General features: G+C 35.0%; 1 protein-coding gene across 1 annotated transcript in view; it reads left to right on the forward strand.

The window, feature by feature from the left end:
- Positions 1-26,329, forward strand: part of AGL (amylo-alpha-1, 6-glucosidase, 4-alpha-glucanotransferase) — a 71,568-nt gene that overhangs the window by 21,241 nt on the left and 23,998 nt on the right. The window contains exons 8-25 of the mRNA XM_011935226.1: positions 1,067-1,190; positions 1,535-1,637; positions 1,739-1,836; positions 2,837-2,976; positions 4,021-4,208; positions 6,384-6,507; positions 7,405-7,568; positions 7,846-7,947; positions 8,061-8,216; positions 8,310-8,460; positions 10,884-11,008; positions 11,103-11,215; positions 11,328-11,462; positions 14,752-14,882; positions 18,009-18,145; positions 18,392-18,525; positions 19,215-19,390; positions 23,363-23,466. Of these exons, the coding sequence (XP_011790616.1) occupies positions 1,067-1,190; positions 1,535-1,637; positions 1,739-1,836; positions 2,837-2,976; positions 4,021-4,208; positions 6,384-6,507; positions 7,405-7,568; positions 7,846-7,947; positions 8,061-8,216; positions 8,310-8,460; positions 10,884-11,008; positions 11,103-11,215; positions 11,328-11,462; positions 14,752-14,882; positions 18,009-18,145; positions 18,392-18,525; positions 19,215-19,390; positions 23,363-23,466 (2,405 nt within the window). The remainder of the gene's footprint in view (positions 1-1,066; positions 1,191-1,534; positions 1,638-1,738; positions 1,837-2,836; positions 2,977-4,020; positions 4,209-6,383; positions 6,508-7,404; positions 7,569-7,845; positions 7,948-8,060; positions 8,217-8,309; positions 8,461-10,883; positions 11,009-11,102; positions 11,216-11,327; positions 11,463-14,751; positions 14,883-18,008; positions 18,146-18,391; positions 18,526-19,214; positions 19,391-23,362; positions 23,467-26,329) is intronic.

The raw sequence follows: 26,329 nt of genomic DNA on the forward strand, positions 1-26,329 counted from the left end.
GTCCTGCCTCAGCCTCCCGAGTAGCTGGGATTACAGGCATGTGCCACCACACCCAGCAAATTCTGTATTTTTAGTAGAGATGGGGTTTCTCCATGTTGGTCTCAAACTGGCTGGTCTTGAACTCCTGACCTCAGGTGATCCACCTGCCTCAGCCTCCCAAAATGCTGGGATTACAGGTGTTAGCCACCGTGCCCGTGGCAGTTTTCATATATTTACTCTTGCAGATGAACCTTAGAAACTGGATTTTAAGAATCGATTTAGTATTTTATGCTGTTTTGTGAGGCGAACATGAATAACCACTACACTATGGAAACCCATTATTTTATGTTTTTTTATTTGTGTTTTTATAAGTCATTTCAAAGTCTCTTTGGAATAAGCCAGATACAAATTAATTAGTTAATATAAAATCAAGTTCAATGGAGGCAATCCTGTACCAGTTTTTATTACAAACAAGTTCCAGAAAAAGAGTGAAAATTTCCCCAAAAACTATTTATTTCCCTTTTAATTTTTAAGTTGTTATCTAAGGAATATGGCTGATGAAAAGGGAAAGAAAGTATTAAGCCTGTGTGCTTCTTTTAGAGAATACAAAGAAAGTCAGGTTGTTAATAAGACTTTAGGAAGCAAACTTTGAAAGCAATCTTGAAAAAGAACTCCTGAGGTTTGAATATTTGGTAGCACATGGGAGGAAAACACGTTCCACTAAAGTCCTTAATGTGTTTAAAAAAAAAAAAAAAAAGAATAGAATAGAATAAGTGAATGCTGATGTAGGCAGAAAAGTGGTGCTGGGATTGAATTGATAGGAATCCTTGTGTCTTTCTTTTATGTTATTTTTGTCTCTCTGTGTTTCTTTCTCCACACACCTCGTGTGTGTGTGTGTGTGTGTGTGTGTGTGTGTGTGCACGCGCACGCACACACAGCAAGATGAGAAGGGGAGGAGGTAGAAGGATACTTGTGAAATATTTGTTTTATTTTCAATGAAAAAATTATAGGCCCGAAATTAGAAAATAGTGACAGTTATAATCTTTGTGGATAGTTGCATTTAAGATACCATCTTTTTTTCTTTTAGAAAATAGGAGAGTAACCAAGTCTGATCCAAACCAACATCTTAAGATTAATCAAGATCCTGAATACAGACGGTTTGGCTGTACTGTAGATATGAACATTGCTCTAACGACTTTCATACCACATGAGTATGTAATGTGTTTTTTTCTGTGAAATAAAGAATATTACTTATAAACCTTTATGGCTAGTATGATTTCCATACTACTTATTAAAAACGCTTAATAGAAAATGAAATAAAGTAATTCACTGTAATTCTACTATTTCAACACATGACATTTTCCCACTTTTTCTGTGCGTGGGCCATGTTTCTATATTTGTATATAAACATTTATATAATTGGAAAACATCATCAGCCATAATTGAAATCCTTATGAATATATTTAAGGTTTCTGTGACCTTTGTTAGAAAGTTTTTAAATGTAGAATCTGTAAAGCCATTAAATACTATATCTGCATTTCTCCATCTGCTCTAGCAATGGGCCAGCAGCAATTGAAGAATGCTGTAACTGGTTTCATAAGAGAATTGAGGAATTAAATTCAGAGAAGCATCAACTCATTAACTACCATCAGGAACAGGTTTTACTTATTTTTGAACTGCTGCATTTCCTTGCATCTTATTACTATTTTTTTGTTGTCTTGATGATGATGATGATCTAACACAATTTAATGTTTTTCAGGCAGTTAATTGCCTTTTGGGAAATGTGTTTTATGAACGACTGGCTGGCCATGGTCCAAAACTAGGACCTGTCACTAGAAAGCATCCTTTAGTTACCAGGTGTTGCATTTTTGTTTTTTTTTTCTTATTGATGGTTGAACATTGAAAATTGTATTTAACATCTAAAATTAACCTGAATGTTTTCTTTAACATGTGACTTCAGTACATTTCTTAAATTGAAATAGAAGTTTTGATTTGGATATAGGCTTAATATTAACTCATTTTGTTAGGCAAATATATTGTTAGAGAAACTGTCATCAGTATGAACCAATTTATAGTTATCATTTACTTTAATGTTTCTGGAGGACTGCATACTTAGTGATAAATTCAATATTAATCAATTTAAGCAAGCATCTAGCTCCTTACTTTGTAAGTGACATGAAGCATAGGTTGGGCAACTAGAGTGTAGTAAAAGCCTTTACATAACTTTACTTAAGAGTCTTTTTTTAAAATGTCTTTGCAAAGTAATATCAATACCTCAATTTTTTTTTTTCTTTGAGATGGAGTCTTGTTCTGTCACCCAGGCTGGAGAGTGCAGTGGTGTGATCTCAGCTCACTGCAACCTCTGCCTCCTGGGTTCAAGCGATTCTCCTGCCTCAGCCTCCCAAGTAGCCAGGCTACAGGGGTGCACCACCATGCCCAGCTAATTTTTGTAGTTTTAGTAGAGACGGGGTTTCCTCATGTTGGCCAGGCTGGTCTCAAACTCCTGACCTCAGGTAATCCGCCTGCCTCAGCCTCCCAAAGTTCTGGGATTGCAGGCGTGAGCCACCATGCCTGGCCACCTCAATGATTTTTTAAAATAATTTTATGAAGTTTTAAACATTATTTAAAATGTTAGCCAGCTATGCTGTTGTGTTAACTCCTTGTTTCTCACATCCTCTAGATTTACTCAAAAAGTCTATTGAAGATTTTTGACCTATGTTGAACTTTTTTCTATAAATAGCATCAAACTAATTTTATTCTATTCATTAGAGAAGAAGTTTAGTTTTAATGTTGCAAATTTATATTCTCTCCAAGGAGTTTCTTTGTATGGATTTAATATTTAATTATATTTTCATAGGTATTTTACTTTCCCATTTGAAGAAATGGACTTCTCCATGGAAGAATCTATGATTCATCTACCAAATAAAGCTTGTTTTCTGATGGCACACAATGGATGGGTAATGGGAGATGATCCTCTTCGAAACTTTGCTGAACCAGGTGTATAATTTTTAACTTCTCTATGGATAGGGAAAGAATAGTTCATGGCAAGGTCAAAATAAAATTTGCTTTATTGATTTTCTTCCCCATTATTCTATTGGTTTTTAAACTATTTCACCAATAAAAGTACCAGAGGTACATACAATTTGAGAAAGAAAACATGGAGTCAACAAATAATAAGTTCATCTTCTTTCCTCTCCTTTGCCTTCCTACCTTTTATCTTCTCAAACAGAGTAACTTTTATGTATCTGTTTTCTATATTGTGGGTCTATGTAAGCTTTTATTTGGACAAAATGTTATTGCATTTTTACAAACAAGTTTGAAACCACTGCTATTGCAATTACATTGCCATAAGAGATATTTTCACTCATTGGCCAGAGGTATTGAGACATTTCAGTGGCAATTAAACTAGAACCTAATGGTTTGAGGTCCCCCCCTCACTCTTAGTGTCTTGTTTTACTATAGCTATTTCATTACCAGGAAGAATGTTGCAGGAGCTCATTGATTTATTTATTTTTTAACATTTCAAAACTAGGAGTCTATTTTAGTGACATCAAAATTTATTCAGAAATCTTACGCTTTTTTTTAAGAGTATAAATTTGGGTGTAAGTATCTCTGCCCTCTTTTTTCCAGCCATTCTAAACAAAATCAAGCCATTCTGCTGTATGCCATGGATCTAATATAACCTGTTGCCGAAAATAAGTAGGAGGGTGGAAATGGAGCTTTAAATGTTTTTGGTAGAACTATGGTTTTGAAAGGCCTATGATATTAACATTTCTGTTTTCCCTTATGAAGTGACTTGGGTTTTTGAAATTGAGGACAAATTTTTAGAAGAGACTATAAGCTAGAGTTTTTTCAGAGTAGCTATGAGAAATAAATTATTATTTTTTTAAAACATTATCTCATACCACTTTAGATACAGTTTTAACCAATGTATCATTCGTGGCAGAAATGATCAAAGCAATTTAAAAATCAGTGTTTCCATGAAGTAATTGTTTTCATTTTATTTCTTGAACTATTGAAAGCAATCTCTTTTCTGAATAGGCTCAGAAGTTTACCTAAGGAGAGAACTTATTTGCTGGGGAGACAGTGTTAAATTGCGCTATGGGAATAAACCAGAGGACTGTCCTTTTCTCTGGGCACACATGAAAAAATACACTGAAGTAACTGCAACTTATTTCCAGGGAGTACGTCTTGATAACTGCCACTCAACACCTCTTCATGTAGCTGAGGTACAGAAAAACAATTTATCTACATTAAGAAAAGAAATTCAGTGTTCTTTCCTAGCTTTTCTTAAGTAGACTATGCAGGTAAATATAGTCTTTTGCTAGTTGGACACCGGCATTGATTTGGTGGTAGTATTTATCACTATTGCATAATTAGCATAATTCTAACAATCTTTTGATGCAGTTGTTATGGAATACTGGGCTATAAAATATTTAACTAGCTAATTTTAAAATTTTAATTTAGGGAAGTTGATCATATTGTTTCTGATAATATGAAGCGCTATTGTAAATACATAAAATGTGTTTACAGTACATAAAATGTATATTGGCTACTGTAAATACATAAATGTTCATTTTTCTTATTTTTATGTTGCTTTCAATATATTTAGAAGTGACTGTGAAGGTGAATAGCTTATTACACATTATAGTGGTGTGTGCCTGTAGTGCCAGCTACTCGCGAGGCTGAGGCAGGAGAATCGCTTGAACCCGGGAGGCGGGGGTTGCAGTGAGCCAAGATCACACCACTGCACTCCAGCCTAGTGACAGAGTGAGACTCTGTCTAAAAAAAAAATAAATAAAATAAAATAAAAAAACAAACATTAACGTTATAGCATATTGAAGCCAGTCTAGCCTCATCGATTTAATTTTTATTATTTATAAAAATATGTGTAAACATAAACATTGGCTATTCCTCTTTGAGCTCTTTACAATAACTTCTGAACAATGCCAATACTTACAGTATTATCTTCTATCTAATACAACTTTGTAATTAAACTCATAATTTTCATCCTGCTTATAAGATTTTTTTTAATTTATTATTTTTAGAAACCCTACAGTAGCACTGCTTATAAGATTTTTGATAGCTTCCTAGTGACCAGTGTCACCTAGGTGTTCTTTGGAAATGTGTGTTTACCTGAAAAATATCTTATTTCTGTAATATTAAAGCAGTATTATAATGTATATGTTTCAAGTCCTGTGATGAAAAATTGATTTGATTTGGAGGGATTTAGTGAACATTAGTTAAGCCGGTAAAACATTGTCTAGTTCCAAAAAATGATGGCTTTATTTTATTGTGCTTTTAGCAACAGCAAAAAAAAATATGCTTCTAAGATTGTTACATGGCAGAAAAGAATGTTCAAACTTAATTTTAAATTACAAAATCTAGGATTCTACTTGTTAGCTGATAGAATTTCAAGTATTTTATTAATCTTTGTGCAAATGTTATGTTTAACAGTTTGGAACCTATCTGATTTTTTATTATAAACCAGTGTTTATAATAAACAGCTAGATAGATAGCACTAGTGTTAAATGTAAATCACACAAGTGGAAATTGTAAAGTGTAAGAGTTTTTAAGAGTTTTATCATCATCTGTAGGAGAAACTGGCTTCAGTCTGGTCAGGCAGACCTAATCTTTCCAACAGCTAAGTAATTCATCAGGGAATTTGTGAATAATTGTTTAGTCAACCACCTGGAAATTAAGTCTGATTAAAGTTTTAAAAATAAGCACATAGGCCCTGGCACAGTGGCTCACGTCTGTAATCTCAGCACTTTTAGGCCAAGGCAGGCAGATCATCTGAGGTTGGGAGTTTGCAACCAGCCTGACCAACGGGGAGAAACCCTGTCTCTACTAAAAATACAAAATTAGCTTGGTGTGGTGGCACATGCTCGTAATCCCAGCTACTCAGGAGGCTGAGGCGGGAGAATCGCTTGAACCTGGAAGGCAGAGGTTGTGGTGAGCTCAGATCACGCCATTGCACTCCAGCCTGGGCAACAAGAAAAAAACTCAGTCTCAAAAATAAATTAATTAATTAAATAAATAAACAAACAGGGAGAAAGCCTAACAGAATTGTAGTGTTATGATTTACATTTAGTAATATGAAACTAACATTTTTCTTCTTCTTTTTCTTTCTCATGTCTCAATATCTTTGCAAAATCTAATCTTCCTTTTTAACTGTTTTCTTCTCTTTATAAATTCTCTTGTTTCTATGTGTTTTGGTATGCTTGATATTTTCTTACATGTGTACAATGAAATTTTATTTGGAAATTCTTGAATTTCCATTTTATCTTGCTGCATATTTTTCTATGTCAAATCCATACCTCCTTTTGTCTCCTTCCTTCCTCCTATCTTGCTTTTCTCTTTGTTACATTTATTTGTTAAATTTGTCGCTGTGCTTTTTACAGTACATGTTGGATGCTGCTAGGAATTTGCAACCCAATTTATATGTAGTAGCTGAACTGTTCACAGGAAGTGAAGATCTGGACAATATCTTTGTTACTAGACTGGGCATTAGTTCCTTAATAAGAGGTAGGCTTGTTGGAGTGTATTTCCCATCTAAAACTTTAGCTTTTGTTTAAGTAGATTAAAGGATTTAATAGCTTCATATGCAATGCTTAATAATTTTTTAACACAGTTAATGTTCTTTTAAATAGTTTGTATGACATATTCTAATATGACTCATTCTATTATTATTTTTTTTTTTTTTGAGGCGGAGTCTCGCTCTGTCGCCCGGACTGGAGTGCAGTGGCCGGATCTCAGCTCACTGCAAGCTCCGCCTTCCGGGTTTACGCCATTCTCCTGCCTCAGCCTCCCGAGTAGCTGGGACCACAGGCGCCTGCCACCTCGCCCAGCTAGTTTTTGTATTTTTAGTAGAGACGGGGTTTCACCGTGTTAGCCAGGATGGTCTCGATCTCCTGACCTCGTGATCCACCCGTCTCGGCCTCCCAAAGTGCTGGGATTACAGGCTTGAGCCACCGCGCCCAGTCGACTCATTCTATTTTTATCAGTATAAATTTCTTCTTTGGGGTAAGATACCTCATTTCAAATTGAAAGACCAGTAGGATGAACTGAAAACTCACTAACAAAACCATTTTTTGTTGCTGAAAATATGTAAACCTGTTTTTCATCTACTGGGAGATATGATGTAAAGTTTAGATGTTTTACACTGAATTTTGTGTAGCTTACATCCCAGTAAACAACATATGTTCCCTTTTCCTTACATGAGCCATTTCTCCAGTTAAGTTATGAGGAAAACTTTTTTGTCACTTAAACTAGTAGACATTTGTTTAAATCCTTAAAGCAGTTTTTTTTTTTTTTATAATATTGATGTGGTCTTTATTTTGAAAGTCATTTATGATAAGAAATCTAACCTCTTCCTGGACATAAATAATGAAGATTGTTAAAATATTCTGTAATGCTCTGCAGAGGCAATGAGTGCATATAATAGTCATGAAGAGGGCAGATTAGTTTACCGATATGGAGGAGAACCTGTTGGATCCTTTGTTCAGCCCTGTTTGAGGCCTTTAATGCCAGCTATTGCACATGCCCTGTTTATGGATATTACTCATGATAATGAGTGTCCTATTGTGGTAAGCACCTAATCTTTTTCATGTACTTATTTTGCTAAATGCTTTGATACTTAACGCTCTGACACTTGGTCACAATCATTTCCATATACTTCAAATTAGTGTCTTAGATTTATAACTGATTTATAATACATAGTTTTCAGAATGTTTGGCTTGTTTAAAAGCAAATTAATTTACCTTATGAATTTATTTATGTAATTATCCTTTTACTTCATTATGCTATAGAATGGCACTTTGCATTTGAAAGAAAGCAAACTTTTTCTTTTTTGTTGTCTTGTAGCATAGATCAGCATATGATGCTCTTCCAAGTACTACAATTGTTTCTATGGCGTGTTGTGCTAGTGGAAGTACAAGAGGCTATGATGAATTAGTGCCTCATCAGGTTTGTTTATATGTTGTTTTTTAAAACCTACATGGCCAATAACTTTGGGCATTTTTATCAAAAAAATTCATTATAATTAAAATGTATCCATGCTGAATTTTACCTTTGTCTAGATTTCAGTGGTTTCTGAGGAACGGTTTTACACTAGGTGGAATCCTGAAGCAGTGCCTTCAAATACAGGTGAAGTTAATTTCCAAAGCGGCATTATTGCAGCCAGGTGTGCTATCAATAAGCTTCATCAGGAGCTTGGAGCCAAGGGTTTTATTCAGGCAAGAAATTATTAAATTTGTTTCTTCAGGTTCAGTTTCAGAGTAAGTCTTTCCAGTTTGAGAGCTAATCTAGTTGCTCTTTCTGCTTCTCAGGTGTATGTGGATCAAGTTGATGAAGACATAGTGGCAGTAACAAGACACTCACCTAGCATCCATCAGTCTGTTGTGGCTGTATCTAGAACTGCTTTCAGGAATCCCAAGACTTCATTTTACAGCAAGGAAGTGCCTCAAATGTGCATCCCTGGTAATGCAATCTGAAAATTGTTATTGTATTTGTATTGTATCATTATATTAAATTATACTGTAATGTTATGGTTATAGATCATGTATATATCATATATATTATAACACAGTGCTACTGTGGATGTAATTGAAAAAAAGGATTTAAACTTTTTGGTAATTTGGCCAGGCATGATGGCTCACACCTGTAATCCCAACACTTCAGGAGGCTGAGGCAGGCAGATCACTTGAGTTCAGGAGTTCAAGACCAGCCTCAGCATTATGGTAAAACTCTGTCTCTATCAAAAAAAGTACAAAAAATTAGGCAGACATGGTGGTAAATGCCTGTAGTCTCAGCTACTCCTGAGGCTGAGGTGGGAGGATCGCTTGAGCCCAGGAGGCAGTGGTTGCAGTGAGTCCAGATCCCACCACTGCACTCTAGCCTGGGTGATAGAGTGAGACCCTGTCTCAAAAAAAAAAAAAAGAAATTTTTGGCAACTTATATTTTTACTGGGTGGAACAAAACCTAGACAGAAATACTTTCAAATATTAACATTTTTTGAGTTGTGAAATATTTTTGTTTATATTTTATTTCCTAATTTGTATAATATGAACATTTATTTCTCTTCTAGCAGAACAATATATATATATTTGTGTTAGTGTATATGTATATACGTGTATAAATATATGTCTTTGTGTATATGCACAGACATACATACAAATATATAAACTAAAATGGAAAGTAATATAACCTTATGTTTAAGGCTTTTCATAATCCATCCTTATCTACAATCCTAGCCCTATGTCAGTCCACTATTTCAGCCAAATAGGTATTTTTACTTCTTCCCAAATACTGTGTGAATTGTCTGGATCTTTCAAGGTCTAAAGTTGCACCTTCTTTGTTCAGTGATCTCTCTTTCTTCTGAACATACAGCAATTATAGTCTCTATGTACTCCTTTGGCATAGAGTCAAAAATTATAAAATACATCCCTGAGATATGTCCTTAATGTTACTTGATTTTTTTCTGGATATGTGTATTTTATTGTCTTACTATTATATGTGGTATAGCATAACGTGCTCCTGTTCATGCAGCAGCTGTCAAAGGTTGTTGATTGATTGACCAAATGAAAATTCCCATAAAAATCATCATATTCTATATTGGTTGCTTGTTGCTGAGTATGCATAGTTCCTGTTTTTAAAAATTATCAACCTGAATACCTGAAAGTTGCTTTAATTGTTCACAAATTTATATTCACTATCCTTATCTGATCTTTGCCAATGTATATATTTAGTTTTATAGGACAACAGTCACAATGTACAATATTATCTCTGGTTTTGTTTTGGTCACAGATCATTCCTAAAATATTTCCTCTTGTCCACAAAATTGTGATTATTATTTTGTTAAATGTTTCATACATTGTTACTATGCCCTTTTTAATATTCTTTAGTATGTTTAGTAGTGTTATGAAGTTTTAAATATACACTAAGGATAATTGTTTTTTCTTTTAAACAATTTTCTTAGTGTGTATTTAGAGAGGTAGAATTTCTAGATCAAAAGGTTCTGTTACCTGTTGCCAGATTAATGACTTAAAGCTTAAATTATTTAAAGTAAGGTTGAAATTTTATATAATCCATTGACCCTGCGGTTCTATCCCTAGGTATATATCTGGGAAATTTTCATACATTTCCATTTGAAGATATGCACAAGAATATTTATTGCAACATTGTGTATAATAGAGAAAAATTAGAGACAACCGTAATAGAACAGATGTATTTTGGTATATTCATATGGTAGAATATTATTTGACATTTGAAGTAAATGTGCTAGAGCTGATATAGCAGTGTGAATGAATCTAAAAAATACATTGTTGACCAGTAAAAAGCAAGTTGCAAATATATGTAACTTGAATTCATTTTAATAAAACTTGGAAATAGGGAAAATAATATATGTTGTTTAAGGAAGCAGGCATGTGTAGTGAAAATGCCAGGAATAGTGAGCACCAAACTGATTTGAGGTTACCTCTGAAAGTGAAGAATGGGTACACGGATGCTTTACTTGTATTTGTAAATTTTTCTTTAAGTGAGGAAGTGGAACCTGGGTTTTTAATTTTTTTTTAATCTGAAATATTCCAATTTTTTAAAAAATGTAAGCCTTTCAAGTGATTTGCTTTTTTCTGCTCAAAATTAGGTAGTTGTTCGCCAGAGCTAAACTGTTATTTTGATACATTTCTACTTCAAAAAAAGCTTTGTTAACTAAGTTGTAATTTTTTTTTTTTTTAAATGTAAGATGCACCTTGGGTAGAATCATCTACTTTCAGACTTCTAAAAAAAATTAACTGATATTTTCTTTTCAACTTTAAGTTAAATGATTTGAAACCACTTTTGCCTTCCTAATTTCGATGATTCCATAAGAAATTTTGTTAAAATATTTTTTTATATATTCCTAGGCAAAATTGAAGAAGTAGTTCTTGAAGCTAGAACTATTGAGAGAAATACGAAACCTTATAGGAAGGATGAGAATTCAATCAATGGAATGCCAGATATCACAGTAGAAATTAGAGAACATATTCAGGTATTTAGGACTCTCATCTTACTACTATGTTTAGCATTTTAAGAACATTAGAACGGTTTGTTGAATGGATTTTTTTAATGTATTTTTTTTCAAGCTTAATGAAAGTAAAATTGTTAAACAAGCTGGAGTTGCCACAAAAGGGCCCAATGAATATATTCAAGAAATAGAATTTGAAAACTTGTCTCCAGGAAGTGTTATTATATTCAGGTATGTTAACTGAGCTCAAACTGTTGACTTATATTTAAAATAGTTTGCATATCCTGTTAAATTTGAATAAATTACTCCTAAAAATTAACCATTTTTTAATTAACATTTTCAGAGTTAGTCTTGATCCACACGCACAAATCGCTGTTGGAATTCTTCGAAATCATCTGACCCAATTCAGTCCTCACTTTAAATCTGGGAGCCTAGCTGTTGACAATTCAGATCCTATATTAAAAATTCCCTTTGCTTCGTAAGTATGCCTTGTTTGATAGAGATTTGCCACTTTAATTTAAGTAAGTTACCACTAGATTGAATTAAGCAGTTTTAAGGGTCCTCTATATCCTTGCTACTCAAAGTACGGTCCAAGGACCAGCAGTGTCAGCATTACCTGTTATTAACATTTTACCATATTTGCTTCATAATTTGTGTGTGTACCTGCATGTGTATTCTCTCTATAGATATAGATACACACATGCCTACATGAATACATACACACACACATGCATCTCTCTGTACACACACATACACAATTTATCCAAAGTATTTGAGATTAAGTTGCATACCTCATACCCTTTACCACATCATTTTTAAAAAATGTCAACATATGATTCTACTTTATGGCTTTACCGTAATTTATTTAAACAGTTTCCATTTTTGGACATCTAGATTGCTTCTAATTATTCCCTATTATTATGTCTTTGTACATTCATCCTTAGTTATTCCCTTTCTAGATGTCACTGCATACTACAGAAGAATATCGGTTTTGAGGTTTAGACCTGGGTTAAACTTTAGCTTCATTACTGTCAGTATGATCTTGGATAATTTGTTTAGAACTTTCATTATCTCAGTCTCCCATCTGGAAAATTTTGTAAGAATTAAATAGGATAACACATATAAAGCACTTAACACAATGCCTGGCACATAGTAAATGCTCATAGTTTGCCATCATTAGTACTAGTATAAATTTTCAGAAATGGAATTTTTGGGTTAGACAAGGAGTCCCCAACCTCTGGGCCACAGACCAGTACTGGTCCATGGCCCGTTAGGAACCAGGCCGCACAGCAGGAGGTGAGTGGCAGGTGAGCTTTATCTGTATTTACAGCTGTGCCCCATCACTCGCATTACCACCTGAACTCTGCCTCCTGTCAGATCAGTGACTGCATTAGATTCTCATAGGGGCGTGAACCCTATTGTGAATTGTCCATGCAAGGGATTTAGATTGCATGCTGCCTATGAGAATCTAATGCCTGATGATCTGTCACTGTTTCCCATCACCCCCATATGGCACTGTCTAGTTGTAGGAAAACAAGCTTAGGGGTCCCACTGATTCCACATTATGGTGAGTTGTATAATTATTTCACTATATATTACAATGTAATAATAGTAGAAATAAAGTACACAATAAATGTAATGCACTTGAATCATTCCAAAACCCCACCGCCTCACCCCCAGTCCATGAAAAACTATCTTCTGTGAAACCAGTCCCTGGCGCCAAAAAGGTTAGGGACCATTGGGTTAGACTATATCCATATATTTGAGGCTTGTAATACATACTGCCAAATTCCCTCCAGAAAGATTATATTAATTAATACTTCAGCTCTATCCAAGAGTTTCCATCATTACCAATACCAATATGTTATACCACAATATAATATAGTGTTTAAGGGCATGGAGTATAGAACCAGACTAACTGGGTTTGAATTCCATTGCAGACTCTTATTAGCTATAAGAAGGAAGACCTGGCTGAGTGCAGTGGCTCACTCCTATAATCTCAGTACTTTGGTAGGCCAAGGTGGGAGGATTGCTTGAGCCTAGGAGTTCAAGACCAGCCTAGGCAACATAGTGAAACCCTAGCTCTAAAAAACGTTTTTAAAAAATTAGCTGGGAGTTGTGGCATACACCTGTGGTCACAGCTGCTCAGGAAGCTGAGGTAGGAGCGTCAGCATCAGTTGAGCCCAGGAGGTCTAGGCTGCAATGAGCCATGATTGTGCCACTGCTCTCCAGCCTGGGCAACAGAGCAAGACCCTGTCTCTAGAAAAAGAGACCTTTGAGAATTTATAATAGACATAATTATAGCACCTTTCTTACAGAGTTGTGAGGATTACTTGAGTAAAACACAATAGTTTTTGACACATAGTGATTGATAAGTGTTAGCTGTTACTAATCAAACTGGTAAATATAAAATAGTTAAAAATAACATCTCATATAATTTAAATATTAGTTAAGCTAAATTATTTTGTTCTTTGGCCATTTGTATTTATTTGTTGAAGCGTAGTTTTATGTATTACTCCATTTTGCTATTGTGTTCATCTTTTTTTGTTGTTTTGTAAGACTTTTTATTGTTAAGGATATTAACTCTTAATTCAAACTATTCTTAATAAACTAGTTGCATTTTTAACCAAAAAATCTGTGAAGAAGCAGCTTTGTGTTGGATGAACTGCTTGTAAAATGCATGTTCCTCCTCACACCTGCTCAGATTATTTTGGAGCAAGGCCAAGAAATTTGCAGTTTTATAAGATCCCCAAGTAGTTTTTAGGCAAGGAGTCCGCTGGCTATGTGTTGAAAAATATTGCCCTAGAATGGAGTTGATACTGAGGCTTCGGAATGATTTGACTCAGGCTTGACTCACAAACTAGCTCTGAGGAGGAAAGCTGAGATGGAGAGAACAAAGCACAGATGACAATGATTTTCTAAATTGAGCCAGAACTAAAAGAGAAAGAAGAATATACATTCAAGAGGATATGTGTTCACATAAAATGGCAGTCATGTAAAATGAAATTACCTGAGCATCTATTATAGAAGCACAGGAAAATACAGTTTCAGCTGTATTCAGGTGTGGTCAGTTATACAGTCTTACTGCTGACCAAACAAAGGGAAATCAAGGCCATGATAGTCAGTCTTCCCTCTGACAGTTACCAGGAGGCATCTTAATCTGAGAAAATCCTGGTTTCTTGAATAAACAAGCTGAGAGGCAGTGCAGCCTTAGAAAAGAGAAGAGAAGGGATGTGGAGAGAAGTATAAAGGCAGAGAGCATGTGATTTCCTAGGCAGTTAATTGACTTTTTATTATTCCTTTAGTGATCCTCTGATAAGTATTCTTAGTATACAATAACTAGCATAAAAAGTTCTTGATGTCTCACTTAGGGAAATATAAAGGAGGGAAATCAGATGAGAACACATAAATAAATAAAGGAAAGAAGGAAAACACTAAGTCCATACTAGAAAGGCTAAAAAAACAAATTTATAAGATCAACGATATAGAAGCCAAAATATTTTCCCAGCATACTTCTAATCAATGCAATTTGGTACTTGATTATTTCCTTGGTTTGGGAGTATTGTTGCTTCCAATTGAATCTTTTGCATAATTTGCCCTTTTATAATTACTTACAATGTATGAGTGTAATGTTTATTTGAATGCTGAGTTCCTAAAACATATACTGCTAAGACATTTTATGATTATAATTCAGATTATCTTCTTTTGTTTCTATTGACAACAAGCGAAACTTCAATATATGGTTATCTTTATTTTCCAATTCTTAGTATTGCCTCCAAATTAACTTTGGCTGAGCTAAATCAGATCCTTTACCGATGTGAATCAGAAGAAAAGGAAGATGGTGGAGGGTGCTATGACATACCAAACTGGTCAGCCCTTAAATATGCAGGTCTTCAAGGTAAGCAAATAGAAGGACAGCTGAGCTATGTGTTCTTCTTTTAGGGTCATCTGGTGTCTTCTTTACAGGCAATAGAGTATGTAGGCTCAGAGTATGCCTGCTTGGGTTGCAATTATGGCTCTGCTCCTACTCATTGATTGACCTTTGGCAAGTAATATGCCCTCTCTGTGCACCAATTTCTGCCTCTATAAAATTTGAATAATATTATCTAATTTAGAAAGTTTTTGTGAGGATTAATGAGATCATTCACATAAAACACTGAAAACAGGATGTAACACAAAGTAATTACCCAGTAAATTTTACCTAGAATTACTAGTTCTATCTCTTTCCTTAAGGTCTGTGTAGCTCTTTATGTATACTTGGACCTTAATTAATGTTTCTTGACCTGGTTTATTATATAAGAAGAAACAGAATATGCTTGTTTGGGCCCCAAGTGAGATTAGGTTGTAAACATAATCCATTCACCTTTTTTTAAATCTAATTGGAAATATATTTTATTGCATATTTATCTTGTAGAGAGAACTTACAGTAAAACATAGAGTAGTTGTAAGATGAGTTAAATAAATTAAATATTTATCAGTTTAATTCATCTAGTTGGTAATATTTCCTTAGATGTTTAAGAAATTTGCTTTATCACACCTGTATTCCTGGTTCATATAGTTTTCCACTTATGCCTTTTGTTCAACTCTTTATTTCTTTGTCCATCTAACCCATCTTTAAAGACTAATTTAATTCTTGCATCTTTCATAAAAGCTTATTTAACTATTGCTTTTTACAATAATTTCTTTGTCCTCCAGACACCCATTGCATTTATTTTCTGTACCTCTTACTGGGCCCTTGAAATATATTGCCTTGTTTTGGTAATTAGTATAATGATTTTTGTGAATCTTTATCATTGTGATTAAGAAACAGGCTTTAAAACCAGATTTCCTGGGTTACATTGACTAGCTTTATAACCTGAAGTAAATGCTCTATGGCTGTTTTCTCATCTGCAGAATGGTACCTACCACAGGGATTATGGTTAGGATTAATGAATTAATACATGTGAACAGCTCACTAGATGACACCTAGTTCATACTAAGTAATTGGAAATTTCTAGCCTTAAAACCACGCTAAGTAAGTAGGCTGCATACCTTGAGAAAGAAGAATTAAGTTTTATCTTTTTTATGCTTCTTGTTTTTTAGCTTTTGTATTTCCTACAAAACCAAGCACATAAGCAGTTCTCAATAAACTTTTTTGAGACTTTTTGGACTTATGATTTTTTTTTCTAAAATATTCTCATTTTTAACACAGAATGTTTTGTGCTGTAAGAAAGAAGTATATGTGAGCCAGACATGGTGGCTCCCAGCTGTAATCTCATGCTTTGGGAGGCCAGAGCAGGAGGATCACTTGAGCCCGAGAGAGGTTTGAGGCTACAGTGAACTATGATCAGCGTGGGTGACAGAGCAAGACTGTGCCTCAAAAAATAAATAAATTCATTTATTTAATTAATTTTAAAAAGATATATATATGTTACCAGATTTAAGTAATTATCTGCTTCATTTTCACTCTGAGTTATTAAACTACTTCTAGTTCACTAAAAAGACCAAATTTGTGTGTTCTCTTTTCCTAGCCTTTGTCTTTCTTATAGTTAAGTTTGATTCTTTGCTAATTCTCCTTATCTTTCTAATGGAATGATTCTTCTTATCTTTTCTAAATAGAATTGCCCTTACCTGTTTATTTTTTGCTGCTTTATACCAATCCCTTTCCCCTCTGATCGTTTAATATTTTCAGCAACCCACATATTTCCAGCAGGCTGCTAATAAGAGCCTCAGATTAAATCAGATTTAACTACTTTGTTGACTTTTCTTTCCCCTAAACAAAATGTATTTCCCTCCTTATGATACGGTATATCTAGTCATGTTGGAATCCAGGAATCCATTTTGGATCTACGCCTTTCATCCTCAATATCCAATCAGTCGTTATGATTTGTGGATTGTTTTCCATATTCTGTTGGGTACACCATATCCTTTTTATTTCCACAGTTTTCACTCTATCCTAAGTCCTATAAACAAAACCAACTAACCAATTTTCCAAATCTTGTTACCTCATCTACAAATCATTCCATTTCATTGGTCATCATCAGATCTGTTTCTAAAACACTGTTTTCCTTATGTCCTTCCATTATTCCACAGTGAGACCAAAATTTACCGAGCATTATCTGCTGTCCATGAAAATGCTAGGGCATATGTAGAATATTATTTTATAGTCTTTTTTCCCAACATCTTTATGTTTTAAGCTTTCTTCCCCAAAGAAGATTGTGAATCCCTTGAGGGAAAGAACTTTATCTTAAATTTATATATTTTTTAGTTTCTCAAAACATGCTACATACCAAGCAAAATTCATTCAATTCTAAATAGATAAATAAATTTAATCTAAATGAAGTCAGTGATGCCAATATAATTTTTAAGGTAGTATCATTGAAATAATAAAATCTGGGAAATGCTAATGCTTCTAACTGAAGACTAGAATTACGAATATATATATATGTATGTGTGTTGTGTGTGTGTGTATATATATGTACACACACATACCTCACTTTGATACTTCACTTAGTTCTAAGTACCTCCCATTAAATTTCAACAGTTCCTTCCAAAGCATGCTTTACTCTTATCTCCATAGGTGTTCTTGCTCCCTCTGAAACCAGTTCTGTGATTTCCTTAAATCTAGCCTGAATATTGATGAACCCACTACTCTTCAACATGAAAAAACGTAGGCTTATCACTTTTCTTTCTTGAGATGCTTTTGGGCAGGGAAGCCTTGCCAGTTACCCTTGAATATTATGACATTAAAATCCAAAAGAATAAGACCAGTCCCAGAAGCTTTTCAGAATCCTGAAAAGCTCTTTATATCTCTTATGACAGTAGTGTCCTTCAGTATGCCTTTGTAACTTGGCTTAAGCCAATATTGTCACACTTATCTTCAACTATATTAAGCGCTGTTGTGGACTGGGCAGCCCTTGTGTCTGCCTGTAATATGTACTCACCCCAAATCACTAGAATAGACACTAGCAGAGTAGGGACTAGAGGATATAGGAACAAATTGATGCTACCAATAATACTGCATGACATGTCTCTGAATTTTCAGGTTTAATGTCTGTATTGGCAGAAATAAGACCAAAGAATGACTTGGGGCATCCTTTTTGTAATAATTTGAGATCTGGAGATTGGATGATTGACTATGTCAGTAACCGGCTTATTTCACGATCAGGAACTATTGCTGAAGTAAGTAGAACTATATTATAGTCCCAAAAAAATCAAGGACATAATAATAAATATTACCATGTTATATATAATATTTAGATTGTTTTCTAACCTGAACTGTTTTCCTCCTTTCTTCATCATCTTTCAGTTCTAATAAATGGAAGTAGGGTTTATAGAGTACTAAAGTTGCATGTTTAGATTTACCTCTATAAACACACCTAGCCTGTACACATACCAAATTAACTTTCAAATTTATTTTTATAACAGGTTGGCAAATGGTTGCAGGCTATGTTCTTCTACCTGAAGCAGATCCCACGTTACCTTATCCCATGTTACTTTGATGCTATATTAATTGGTGCATATACCACTCTTCTGGATATAGCATGGAAGCAGATGTCAAGGTACATCCAACAAAACTTGAATAAATGGGCATATCTGTGTAGAAACTATATACAGAGTCACTTCATACATTTTCTTAAAAAACCAAACCATGAATAATTGTCATAGAACTGAAAAGGCTTGTAGATGGATAGTAGATTTATTAGCATCCTTTAGTCTGTGTAGCATACAAAAACAAGCTTGAGTATTATAAAATCTGTTCTAAAAGCTAATAAAATATATTGATAAGAATATTGTTTTATATTGTTTCTGTGTATTCATTGACTTATTGAGTTAATTGATAACATTTCTGAAACACAGATGTATAATTTTTCTAATTTTTCATCAGAGGAAAAATTCCACTATTATTATGAGTGAAATTTTCCTTTAATGATGAATTTTCCTAAAATGGAACCACAAATTTAAGTGTACTAGTGAAAGCCACCAAATTGATTAGGACATACTTTCAGAATAACAAACTTTCATTTCTGCCATTTGTTTTACAACCATCTGTGGACTGTAAGCCAGCTAAAATAATGGGTGAAATGAAAGCAGTTTTGAAATCTAACCAGATTTTTTAAAATTTTAACTAATATGACCATTGTTACAGATTGTATAGAAAAATCATTTGAAAGAAAGAAACCAAGTAAAATAAAGCTGCTAAAAATTGTTATATTTCTACAGGTAATTAATTCCATCACTTTTGTTACAGCTTTGTTCAGAATGGTTCAACCTTTGTGAAGCACCTTTCATTGGGTTCAGTTCAACTGTGTGGAGTAGGAAAATTCCCTTCCCTGCCAATTCTTTCACCTGCACTAACGGATGTACCTTATAGGTTAAATGAGATCACAAAAGAAAGGGAGCAATGTTGTGTTTCTCTAGCTGCAGGTAAGGAATTACATACAAGGTTAAAATATGTAAATCAGTAGTATTCACAGAAGAAAAGTTATAGGAAAATGATTATTTTTTAAAAAACTTGTAATGTTACTCAAGATTTTGTTTTACCACTTAGTACATTTCATAGATTTTCACTCATAAAAATAGTAACCATGCATACTGTTTAATTTTAACTATGCACCAGGCATTTATGTGTGTTTTTTATGGCTGGCTGATTCTTTTCTTCATGTTTCTATTTTTTCCAACTCTTGACATTCTGTGTTTTTTTAAAATCAAATTTATTTTACTATCTTCTTTTCTATATTTTTCCCCAATTTAAAAAAATATACCCAACCTCGTAATTATCAAGAGATCATGTAAAGGTCCCTATAAATTATAGAACAGATGTTAAATAATTTTTTTCATGGGTTTTAATTGCAATCAAATGCTTTCAACATTTGAATCAATATCCTTTATTCCAAGAAGATTTAAAACCTGAATCAAGTAACAAATTCAAGTAAGCAAAATAGGCTAAAGGACAAGCTTTTGTTTTCTTTTTAATACATTTCAAGCATATTTCTAGAGAGTACTTAGTATTTGAGGCAACTGAAGTTTAGAACTTTCCAACCTAAACTGAAAAATACCAAGTTACAGGAAGAAAGAAGTAGTATTATCTGTGTAATTCCCTCTTTTACCCTTAAATTTGCAGCTACTTAGACCAGATAAAAAGACTTAGTGATACCCAACAACTAAAATAAAAATTACCTTTCCATTAAAAATGTTCATTAAACATTCAAAAAAACGCTGTTTTAGTTCTATAATTGTGTTTTTAGATTTTCACTTGACTGATCTCCTGGTATCCGTTGTTCCCTCATGAATCCATGCATATGCTCATGAAACTGACCTTGGCCATAGGGGCAAAAGAAACATTGATATAAATAACTTGGTTTTAAAGCCTACTTTTTAGAAGCCTATTACAAAAAGTAGTAATTTCAACCTTTTTGATTGTGTACTGCTGTTGTTAAACATCTTCAAAACATACGCTTTAAACGATATACTGATATAAACTGTTACATCTGACATACATATCAGGTATGATACAAAACAAAAACTAAAAAATTAAGTTGATAAACAAATACAAATAAAAGTGTGATATTTGCTCCTAGCATCCCAAGGGAGTGTTTGCCTATTCTAAGATTTGCAGATAGGTTTTTTGGAATTCATTTGAAACTGATTGGGAATGTCTTCTTTTGGTTATAGTATTGTAACAACAATTAAAAACAATGGCTCATACCTGTAATCCCAACACTTTGGGAGGCTAAGGCAGGAGGATCACTTGAGGCAGGGAGTTCAAGACCAACCTGAACAACATAGCAAGACCCCATCTTTACCATAAAAAAATTAAAAGTTAGCCAGGCATGGTGGTATGTACCTGTAGCCCTAGCTACTCAGGAGGTTGGGGCAGGAGAATCCCTTGAGCCAAGGAGTTTGAGGCTGCAGTGAGCTGTGATCACACCTCTGCACTGCAGCCTACGTGGGAGGAGACCCTGTCTCAAAAAAACAAAACAAAACAAAAAAAAAACTGTAGCCTGTTCTAATAATTGACAAATTAGAAATCACTTAGAAGATATGAAATCTATTAGTTGTGTACTCTTAGAGGTCTAAAAGTTAATACAAACATTTCCATGTATCAGTGCTAGAGATTTTATAGTTTTGACTTTTTCACAAAGACAGACTGCATATATTTTTGGATATACTGATTGAGACTCACCTTTGAATCTACCTATATTCCTATTTCATACAAGGAAGTAAATGGGTCAGAATACTAGGAAGTGTGTATGGCACAGAATGCTATATATATGTTAGCTGCTGTCATCACTATCATCAAAATTATTATGTATATATCATCCATATATAAACCATACATATTAACCATAAGTAAATAATGCACAATGTATTTGGGGAAATTTTGTACCATCGTTTTGGAGACAACATAGGTAGGAAAAAGATCTAATTCTTATCTTTCTTAATGGAAGAAACTAACATCTAATTCCCAATAAACAGAAACTTAAATTGTGAAGTACACTCAGGAATTGCCAAAACTTTCTTTTAGTCAAATTCTTTCACTTTTCAATTTACATATTAATATTGGTTTTTTATTTCAGTTATCAAATATTTATAGGGATATATTATATAGTTACAATTTTCAATGAATACATACTTACTGGTGAACAAGATAGATGAGATTTCTACTCGTAGGTCTTATTTCCTACTGGGAAGATACATTCATTCAACAGGGAGCAAACAAGATAATTTTCAAATAGCGTTAAGTGCTTTGAAGATAGTTATAAATGAATGCTGTGTATGTTTTATTTGTCCTCAGTTTCCCCTAACCAAAATATGTGTTATATTTGTGCTTTAGCGTAATTTTTTTTTTCTTTTGAGACAGAGTTTCGCTCTTTTTGCCCAGGCTGAGTGCAATGGTGTGATCTCAGCTCACTGCAACCTCCACCTCCCTGGTTCAAGCAATTCTTCTGCCTCAGCCACCCAAGTAGCTGGGATTACAGGTGCCTGCTACCACGCCTGGCTAATTTTTTGTATTTTTAGTAGAGATGGAGTTTTACCATGTTAGCCAGGCTGGTCTCAAACTCCTGACCTTAGTGTTTTATAAGAAACCAAACTCAATCTTTAAGTAAAATTTTAGATTGCACCATTAATCATACTCTTTATCTTGTGTATAAAAGCTCCACTTACCTAGAATGTTCAAGTTATTTGGCACATTAAATCCTTGTTTTTGTCTGTAAAATTAATTTTTAAGTGACAAGTAAAATTGTACATATTGTATACAGAATATAACACTTTTAAGTTGTTTTAAATTAGTGGGAAATTTGATAATAAATGTTGACTCAAGTGATAGATCAATAAGTATACTTAATTAGGTATCATGAAGTTAATAATTTCATATTTTGATTTATTTATTGTCCTCAAGTTCAAGGTAGAGTCTTTTTAAATATATAATTAATATTTAGTGTTTATGTGTTAAATATTTGATCTCCAATTTTACTCTTTTTTTTTTTTTTTTTTTTTTTTTTTGAGACAGAGTTTCACTCTTGTTGCCCAGGCTGGAGTGCAATGGCACAATCTCGGCTCACCGCAACCTCCGCCTCCCAGGTTCAAGCAATTCTCCTGCCTCAGCCTCCCTAGTAGCTGGGATTACAGGCATGTACCACCAGGCCCAGCTAATTTTGTATTTTTAGTAGAGACGGGGTTTCTCCATGTTGGTCAGGCTGGTCTCGAACTCCCAACCTCAGGTGATCCACCCACCTCGGCCTCCCAAAGTGCTGGGATTACAGGCGTGAGCCACTGCGCCCGGCCCAATTTTACTCTTTAAATTTAATTTATAAAAGAAAGTTTGGCCAGGTACAGTGACTTATGCCTATAATCCTAGCACTTTGGGAGAGCAAGTTGGGCAGATCACTTGAGCTCAGGAGTTCAAGACCAGCCTAGGCAACATGGCAAAACCTCATTCTCTACAAAAAGTATGAAAACTAGCCAGGCACGGTGGTGTCCACCAGTACTCCCAGCGACTTGGGAGGCTGAGGTGGGAGGATGGCTTGAGCCTAGGAGATGGAGGTTACAGTGACCCAAGATTGCGTCACTGCACTCCAGCCTGGACAACAGAGCCAGACCCTCTCTCAGAAAGAAGAAAAGTTTACCTATGTGTTCACACCTCAATTTAGATAAGTATACCTCTATAGCAGTGGTTCTTAATCTTATTTAGGTCATAGATTCCTTTAGGAATCTGATAAGAGGATGTAATCTCATTTGACAAAAGTTAACACAAATAATTTTAGACGATTTTAGAGGATTTGCAGGTACCTGTCTTGTACCCCAGGTTTAGAGGAACTGTTCTATAGTAATGGAGTTCATAGGTTTGTGTGTATTATTATGGTTAACATATTATTTTGTTGTGTTTTCCGTTAGGCTTACCTCATTTTTCTTCTGGTATTTTCCGCTGCTGGGGAAGGGATACTTTTATTGCACTTAGAGGCATACTGCTGATTACTGGACGCTATATAGAAGCCAGGTAGGAGATCCTCTAAAGTGTTGTACTGCGAGTTTATGTCTGAATGTCTTTTACGTGCTCTTCAAGCTTTCCTTCTTACCCATCTTTTCTCAACATTTGGTAGCTGTATTTTCTTTAGGTATTTTTTATTTTTGTATGTTCACTTAATAGGATCATAAAATTTCAAAGGGGTGAAAATCTTTGAAGTCACTAAGTTCTAGTCCTTCATATTACAAGTCAGGTTATCTTTAGCATTAGCTAATTTATTTCAACAAAACTAAAAGTGTTATAACCTTTTTATGCCTTCTATAGTGAAGGCATTGCTAGTCTTTCAGTCTTGTGGAATTATAATATCAAGTTTTCCTCTATTTGTTGTCAAGCCTTGTAACCTCCAGTTTTATGTTTTCTAGACTTAAAATGGTTTATTTTTGTTTTTGTTTTTTGTTTTTGAGACAGAGTCTCGCACTGTTGCCCGGGCTGGAGTGCAGCGGCACGATCTCGGCTCACTGCAACCTCCGCCTCCGCCTCCCAGGTTCAAGCCGTTCTGCTGCCTCAGCCTCCCGAGTAGCTGGGATTACAGGCGCCCGCCACCACGCCTGACTAATTTTTATATTTCTAGTAGTGACGGGGTTTCACCATGTTGGTTAGGCTGGTCTTAAACTCCCGACCTCATGATTTGCCTGCCTCGGCCTCCCAAAGTGCTAGGATTACAGGTGTGAGCCACCATGCCCGGCCGTAAAATGGTATTTTTTTAATGTCACAATAATATGAATGAACTTATTGGAGGTTGAAAGGAAAGCATTACAGCAGTGCCACTCAAAATGCGTTCCACACATCAGTAGTGTCACCCTCACCTGAGAGCTTGTTAGAAATGCAGATTCTTGGACCCTATGCCAGGCCTCCCAACTCCAAACCTGCACATAGAGAGAGTAGGGTTGTTGGGCAGAAATCTATGTTTTCACAAGGTCTCTGGATGATTGTCAACAACCTAAGGCTGAAGTTTGAAAGCACAGGTCTAAAAGTTAAAACTTTTAGCAAAAAGGCATTTATATGATACCTTGTTTTGATGCCATCAGGAAAATAACTGAAGTTTGTGTCCTTACATGCCAAAATTTTATTTTTGATACTTCTAAAACTGAAGTTTTTAGGTGGGCATGTGAAATGAATTGCATTTTTGCTAGTCAGATATAAGACCTTTTCTTATTATCATTATGGAGCTATAGAAATTTAGGAAGCTGCTTCTTCCCTAAATGCCCCTGAATTACTGATTTAGAAGAAGGAAATGGAACATCAGCATTCAGCCTAGTATAGCGGTTAAGAACTCCGGCTTTAGACCAGACTGCTAGCTTCTAATCCTGGTTCCAAACTACCAACTGACAAATTACCTCACTGGGTACTTGTGAGGATCAAATGAACACATACAGTTAAGGTGTCTAGAATAATATCTACCACATGCTAAACATTTCATAAATGTTAGTTTTTATCATTATTAATGTCGTTTAGGCTCCCAATTATCACTTCTATGCAATATCACAAATTTCCGCTGCTTAATTTTACATAGGACTATCTAGATTATTGGTTAGCAAACTATGGCCTATTGCCTGTTTTGTATGGCCTGTGAGCAAAGAATAACTTTTACCTTTTTTTTTTTTTCTTTTGAGACGGAGTCTCGCTCTGTCGCCCAGGCTGGAGTGCAGTGGTGCGATCTCGGCTCGTGGCAAGCTCCACCTCCCAGGTTCATGCCATTCTCCTGCCTCAGCCTCCCGAGTAGCTGCGATTATAGGCGCCTGCCACCATGCCTGGCTAATTTCTTGTATTTTTAGTAGAGACCGAGTTTCACCATGTTAGCCAGGATGGTCTCGATGTCCTGACCTTGTGATCCGCCTGCCTCAGCCTCGCAAAGTGCTGGGATTACAGGCGTGAGCCACCACGCCCAACCAGAATAGCTTTTACCTTTTTAAAGGGTCATTTAAAAGAAGAAGAAAGCATATGCTACAGAATTCATGTATGTCCCACAAAGCCTAAAATACTTACTATATGGCCCTTTATAGAAAAGGTTTGCCTACCCCTGATCTAGAGGTGATTCCCAGAGAATAATATATTATCCCAGAGGATATTTGTTAGGGTAGTGCTAGCTGCTGTAAATTATAAACACTTAAAATCTTAATGGCTTTTCACAAATAAAATTTATTTCTTGCTTGTAGTCATAGATGCATGCTCAGTAAGCAGCCTTCTACATACTGATTCATGGAAGCAGTTTTCTTCCAGCTTAAGGATCTATCAGTTTCCATGGCTTCTGGGGCCTCTCCAGGAGGCAAGCAGAGAGGGAAAGAGAGCTGGGAGAACACACCTCTTCTCCATCTACTTAACATGCATCAGTTCTGGCCACAACCAACTGTAAGATTGGTTGCTTATTGTAGGAAATTCGTTTTAGTAGACACATACCTCTACCACAGATGGTTCTACTTCCTCCCTCTACAGAGGTAATCATGAATCAGAGGTCATTTTGTTAAAGTGTACAAAGTTGTTCCAGATGGTTAAGATTGCTAGCACTATGGCCCGGTGTGGTGGCTCACACCTGTAATTACAGCACTTTGGGAGGCTGAGGTGGGCAGATTGCTGGAGTCCACGAGTTCAAGACCAGCCTGAGCAACAGGGTCTCTTAAAAAAAGAAAAAAAATCTACTATTCTGACCTTTTATTAATTGATAGTGTCACTGTCTATACTAATATTTTTGTACTTTTTAAAAAAAAGTTTCCCATTGCATTACTGTTTAAAAAATGGGCTTTAGGCCGGGCACGGTGGCTCAAGCCTGTAATCCCAGCACTTTGGGAGGCCGAGATGGGCGGATCACGAGGTCAGGAGATCGAGACCATCCTGGCGAA

The sequence above is a fragment of the Colobus angolensis genome, unplaced genomic scaffold, assembly GCF_000951035.1.
Source record: "Colobus angolensis palliatus isolate OR3802 unplaced genomic scaffold, Cang.pa_1.0 Scaffold141, whole genome shotgun sequence".
NCBI classification, from domain to species: domain Eukaryota; kingdom Metazoa; phylum Chordata; class Mammalia; order Primates; family Cercopithecidae; genus Colobus; species Colobus angolensis.